Source organism: Belonocnema kinseyi, chromosome 6 (assembly GCF_010883055.1).
Source record: "Belonocnema kinseyi isolate 2016_QV_RU_SX_M_011 chromosome 6, B_treatae_v1, whole genome shotgun sequence".
Lineage (NCBI taxonomy): Eukaryota > Metazoa > Arthropoda > Insecta > Hymenoptera > Cynipidae > Belonocnema > Belonocnema kinseyi.
In genome coordinates, this window is record NC_046662.1 from 4473092 (window position 1) to 4479909 (window position 6818).

At 31.0% G+C, this 6818-nt stretch overlaps 1 protein-coding gene across 5 annotated transcripts in view; it reads left to right on the top strand.

The window, feature by feature from the left end:
- LOC117174414 (dnaJ homolog subfamily C member 5-like) overlaps positions 1 to 6818 on the top strand; it is a 32495-nt gene that overhangs the window by 24453 nt on the left and 1224 nt on the right. For 3 of the 5 annotated variants that reach the window (XM_033363520.1, XM_033363521.1, XM_033363522.1), the window contains 2 exons: positions 2297 to 2459; positions 5943 to 6804. In XM_033363520.1, coding sequence (XP_033219411.1) covers positions 2297 to 2459; positions 5943 to 6013 — 234 coding nt within the window. In that variant the 3' untranslated portion in view covers positions 6014 to 6804. Of the gene's footprint in view, positions 1 to 2296; positions 2460 to 5942; positions 6805 to 6818 lie in introns of those variants that run through there. The other 2 variants (XM_033363524.1, XM_033363523.1) reach the window with 1 other exon arrangement.

Here is a 6818-nt window from a genome sequence, read left to right on the forward strand (position 1 = left end):
CCCCCCCCCCCCCCGTTAACTCAGCAACATCAAAAATTGAATTTTTGTACCAAAACAATAAGTTTATACGAAAAAAATTAAATTTTCAATCCAAAAAAACGAATTTTTTCAACCAAAAAGGATGAATTTTTAACAAAATAGTTGAATTTTCTAGCAAATAGTTGCATTTTTATCAAAAAATATTAAATTTATTTTTAAAGCAGAAGAATTTTTTATTTTAGTTAACTCACTAACATCCAAAATTGAATTTTTGTAACAAAAAAATAAGTTTCTACGAAAAAAATTTAATTTTCAATCTAAAAAGACGAATTTATATCTAAAAAGGATGACTGTTTAACAAAATTGTTGAATTTTCTAGTAAATAGTTGCATATATTGCAAATATTACTAAAACAGATGAATTTGTAATAAAAAATGCCACATTTTTACATTCTCATCATTTACGATTGAGAAAGTATTAGAATTGTCGGAAATTTAACATCACACTTTTTCAACGGATCTCCACGTTTCGAGACCCCCTGAGTCCGAAAATTAGGTTTTCACGATGGCGTCTGTCTGTCCGTCCGGCCGTCCGTCCGTAAACACGATAACTTTCAAAAAAATGAGCGAATCAAATTCATCTTTGGCACAATTTTTTTAGGTCCTAAAAGAAAGGCTTTAACAGATTATCATAACAAATTTTCGGATTTTCTTTAAAAATCGAAAATTCAAATTTTGATTGTACAAAAAATAATGGAAAATAAAAATTCCATTTTGTGGACAAACTATGCAGGATACGACAAAATATGAATTAACAAAAATGGTTATCCCGAAAAAGATTTGCAGTTTCGTTAAAAATCACCTCTTGATAGGACGTCTACTTTTTGTTTTATTCGTGAAAAATAACGTTGAAAAAAAATAAGATTAAAAAAAATGTGTGGAAAAACCACGAAAGTTACGAGAAAAAAATCCAACAGAACCTGTTTACAAATGTCTGTCAGAAAACGAGCGCGCAGCGCGAGTGTCACGATGAAAATGTGTACCTCAAAGCCTACAGAGCTTTGAGAAACTTAATCTTTGACTGTACTTAAGGGCATGTGATACTTACAGTTTCCCCGGATTTTTTTCCACAAAAATGAAAATTTTAAAAACTGAATTCGGAGATGCTATAAAATATCATAACGGACTCTTTTTTGAGGGATAATGAAAAAAATTTTTTTGTGTTCAATAAAAATTTTATGCATATATATTATTTTGAGGTTACGTTGTTTTGCATCTCTGCCTTTCCGATAATCTGGAAATTATTTATGAAATAAACTTTTTTAATTGCCTGCAAAAAGGGTTAGTTCCGGGAGATTAATTACTATGTTCATTTGCAAGTCCAAAGTTTTCGGCCAAAAATATTGTGTAGTTTGGAAGTAACGCACAGGAGAATTGTAACATACATAACCTCCAAATGTACACACTTTGTTAGCAATATCAAAAATTTTTTTGAAATAAAACACAAATAAAGTGTGCGGGGACGTCCGTTAGCATGGTCGCTATCATTTCCCAAATTTTTAAGACAAAATATTGATTATTCTAGAAAAAAAGCCGTCGGAGCCTAAAACTGCTAAAATCGATACTAATTCCTAAGCGCTATGCAAATTAATCAGATTTTGATAAATTAAAACTTTTTTGAATTAAACCAAAAAAGTGTGTGGGGACGTCCGTTAGCATGGTCGTTATCATGTCCGAAATTTTTAAGACAAAATATTGATTATTAAAGAAAAAAAGCCGTCGGAACCTAAAACTGGTAAAATCGACAATTTTCTAAGTATCACATGCCCTTAATTAATTAGACAAGTCAGAATATGAAGACGCATATAAATACTGCCATCTAAAAGAGATCTTTTTTATAAAGTTTTTATCAAGCATTCCAAGTGCAAAGAATAAATATCCGAGCGCGAAGCGAGAGGTAACCTATTATCGAGCGCGAAGCTCGACTGAAATAGTTCAGTCTTCAAAAAAATAATATGATAAGCTTAATTTCTAACCAAGCAGTTGCATTTTTATCAAGGAAAAAAAGATTTAATTTCTGCTAAAGCAGGTAAACTTTAAAATAAAAAAGACAAACTTTAAAAAAAAAAGACTTGAATTTTCAACCGAAGAGTTAACGAAAAAATGCATATTGCTATTAATTAAAATAAATTCTTACCAGAACAATGGTACGGTCTGTGAGACCGCACGTTCATGCTTAAAGGTTGAGAATCGCTAGACACCATGAAACTGTTTGAAAAAATAGAAAACGGCACACAATAAATGAGAATGATTAACAGGAGGACGAGAGTGACGAGGAAGCGGTGACTGCACAGCCCCAACCTGGAGCAGCTCAGGGAGCCCCAGGTAGCCAACCAGCTTTTGCAATGCCACCCCCGCCATCAATGGCCAATGAAAATACCACACTGAACAGCGGCGGAGATCGCGTCAGCTACACCACCGGTATCTAGTTCACGAAATTCAAAGCTATGACAATTTTCATCGATGTCGTCAATCGCATTTTCAGCATATATATCTAGAAATAATAGTCTATCATTAGTAGATTTATGATTGTTGAATGCAGTAGGAAAGTAAAGCTTTCGATGTGTACACACCAGAAAAGAGAAACTACAGTCCATTGCCTCAAGTGGATGAGTGAGGCCGCTTCTAATTGTGAGTTCCTACCTTACCGACATTGAGATCCATCCACAGCTCAACTGGTTCGTGTCCGTGCTAAATATTATAGATTTAGCACGGATCTGAACCACTTGAACTGTGGGCGAGTCTTGATGTCGGTATGGTAGGAATTTAGCAATCAAATCGGCATTACTCGTCTACTTTCTCACTTGTGACTAAAGAAAAGACCCTCTTATCAGTTGAGGAAATTCAGTTTCATCGACAATTGAAACACAATGGACTCTTGGATTAGTTGACAAATCATTTAATATAGAATTGTGGCAAATCATTGTGACTTTCACGTGCCTTTTCACGTGCCCTTTCACAAAGATTTTAGTTTGCTTGTTTTCTTTTTTGAATTGTAGATAATGCATGACTTGAATGTATTTTTTTTGAGCCGATTATTTTATTTTTGGCACATATTGAGAGAATGGACGAAACATTATTATTATTATTATTATTTATCTTTTAATTATTTGTATGTAAGTACATGCATCTATGTATATTAGACTTATATATTCACAGTGATAATCATAAACTTGCAAAGTGACTGTTGCTTTATTCCATTGTAAGTATTTTGTTCGTGGTTTTAAAGCGTTTACGCTACGAGCTAGTTACTTATATACTTATACACTTGAAAGAGAGTACACGTGATTACTAATATTTTTTCTTTCCCTCTCTCTCTCTCTCTCTCTCTCTCTCTCTTTTTGTACCTAGTTTTTTATTTTTACTTTTTTTTTTTATCAAAATTCTTCGAAACTTTTGCTTCCAAGGAATATTTCATCTTCTCACGTGGTGTAATTTATTATTCGCAATGATTGAATAATTTCCACACTTTTTAATTATATTGTTGGCAACGCTTTTCAAAAAGTCAAGATACTATCTTTCTATCTTATGTAGAAATAATCTTGTAATTTGAGGAAAATACAATTTTCTTTTTTAAATAATTTCAACAGTTCATTAATTTGAGTTTGTTCCTTGTTTTAGTTCTATTTTTTTTTTTTTTCTAGAATATTGATCTATAATTCAGGCTAGAATTTACACTTATGTTTGATTTTAGTCACTCACTTTTGTAATCCTTGTTTGAAAAATTAGGCAAACTTGAATTTAATTACAGCAATTGATTTTTTCAGGGCTTAAAATGTGTGTCGATAACGGGCTTCACAGGCGAAAACCCTCTAAAAATTGGTTATATAAGTAAATTTTTCCCTGAAGTCGAGAAATAAATTCTCTTAAATAAAATTAGTCGGGATTGCGGGTACTACTTTAAATTCAAGGTGAACCGCTTTAAATGATTAACATTTCAAAAGAAAATATTGCATTTTCATTAAAATTAATTCATTTTTAACTAAATTCTTGAATTTTTAATATAATTCATGGATTTAAAGCGAAATAGTTCAATTTTCAGTTAAAATTAATTCTTTTCAACAAATGAAATAAATTTACAACAAAAGAGATGCATTTTCATCTAAAAAATTAATTTTTAACTAAATAGTTGAATTTTCAACCACAAAAAAATGAATTTTCAACGAAAAATAAAATAATTGATATTTTAGCCCAAAAAGATGTTAATTTTTAATCCAAAACAGTCGAATTCAACTTAGAAAATATGCATTTACAACCAAAAAGAATCATTTTCTACTGAAAAAGACAAATTTTTAACCAATTACCTAAATCCTGAACCAAAATAGAATCATTTTCTACTAAACTTTTGCATTTGTGCAAACAGAAAAGATTAAGTGTAAAAAAGAGATAAATTTTCAAATAAAAAATACGAAATTTCAATTTAAAAAAAAAATTACTTTCCAACCAAGAAAAAGACAAATTTTCAATAAAATAGTTGAATCTTAAAACCAAAAAATGACTTTTTAAGTCAAAAATAGTTTAATTCTACCATAAAAACGAATTTTCAACAAAATACATGAACTTTCAGTTAAAATAATCAATTTTCTCCAAGCAAAAAACCCATTTTCAAGCATGCGGTTAACTTTTTAATCAAAGAGTTGAATTTTCAATGAAAAAATATATTAATTCTTAGACAATAATATGATAATTGATATTTCAACCAGAAAAATTAATTTACTACCATAAAAGACAAATTTTCAATGAAATAATTAAATCCTCAAATAATCAGAATTATTTTCTACCAGAACGGATGAATTTTCAAACAAAAAATACAAAGTTTTAACCAACAAGAAAATAGTTACATTTTTGGTTAAAAAATATGAATTCTTAGCGAAAAATATAATGTTTAATATTTCAACCCAAAAAGGGTTGAATTTTCTACAAAGAAACAAAAAATTGTTGGAACTTTAATCTATAATGATCAATTTTCTACAAAACAGTTGAGTTTTCTACAAAAAAGTTAATTTTCAACCAAATATTTGGATTTAAGCCACATAAAGTTTAAATTTTTACCAAAATAAATGATTTTCAACAAAATAGTTAAATTCTGAAAAAAACGATAAATTTTCAACAAAAAATTAAATAGTTAAAATTTCAGTTGAAAAACTAAGTTTTTTTTATTAATAAAAGATTAAATTTATACCAAAAGAGATGAATTTTCAAACCTAAAAATACGAATTGTCCAGCAAAAACGAAATAGTTGAATTTTGAATTCAAAAAATTAATTTTGAACTAATAAATACTTTTTTCAAATCCAAATTGTTGATTATTCAACAAAATAATTCATTGTAAATTTTTAACCAATAAAGATCAATTTTCAGCAAAAACAAATCTTACAAAAGTAGTTAATTAATTTTCTAATAAAAGACAAAATTTCAACCAAAACAGAATTATTTTAAACTAAATAGTTGCATTTTTGTGAAAAAAAAAGATTAAATTTTTGCCAAAAGAGCTGAATTTTTAAATGAAAATGATGAATTTTCAACAGAAAAGTTGATTTTCAATTAAGTAGTGAAATTTTATTTAAAAATAGTTGAACTTCTAACTAAAAATTTATATACTAGAAAATAATAGTTAACAAAATACATTGAATTTCATGTTTATTACCTTTAAAATACCAGCTTACAAAACTTAAAATTTTGCTCAGAAAATAAAATTAATTTTCCACTGCATACTTTTTTATTTTTTATTCAACTTTTAAATCCACATTACACAAAGTGTGTAAAACCTATTAACATTTCAGGCCCTGATTTTATTCAATAGCTGCACTTAATTATGCTATATTCAAAAATTGATTGAAAAACTATTATTTTACACACAAAAAAATAGAAAGTTCGTAAAATTGACACTAATGATATAATTTAGTGTCAGGAGCATCGACAAATCCTTTCGTAGGAGTGACCGCCGGGACAACTGGGCCAGCACCTTCCTGGTAATCACAAAATTCAAGAAAATCCGTCGCACTCGACTCACAGGAAGATTTCGACAGTACAAAAACTTCAAGAGTCAGTTATCCAAGCAAGTGTCAAGGAAAGACCATAAACTTGGCATTGAAATGTAGCCTAAATGGAAGAACTTTTTAGTAATTAATTATTCAAAATAATTTTATTGAAATCAACTTGCCAGACTCTTCATCAATTTCACGTCTACATTCCATACCACTTTGCGTCATGCTTGGGCGTTGTACAGAGCTATAACACATTCGGGCGGTGTACAGCTCTCGGTAGCATTCGGGCGGTATACAGCTTTCGGTGGCATTCAGGTGGTGTACAACTCTCGGTAGATTTTGGGCGGTGTACAGCTCTTAGTAGCGTTTGGGCAGTGTACAACTCTTGGTAGCATTTGGGCGGTATACAGCTCTTAGTAGCGTTTGGGTGGTGTACATCTCTTGGTAGCGTTTGGGCGTTGTACAGCTTTCGGTGGTGTACAATTCTCTGTAGCGTTTGGACGGTGTACAGCTCTTGGTAGCGTTTGGGCGGTATACAGCTTTCGGTGGCGTTCAGGCGGTGTACAGCTCTCGGTAGATTTTGGACGGTATACAGCTCTTAGTAGCGTTTGGGCGGTGTACATCTCTTGGTAGCGGTTGGGCGTTGTACATCTTTTGGTTGCGTTTGGGCGGTGTACAGCTCTTGGTAGCGGTTGGGCGGTGTACATCTCTTGGTTGCGTTTGGGCGGTGTACAGCTCTTGGTAGCGTTTGGGCGGTATACATCTTTCGGTGGCGTACAGGTGGTGTACAATTC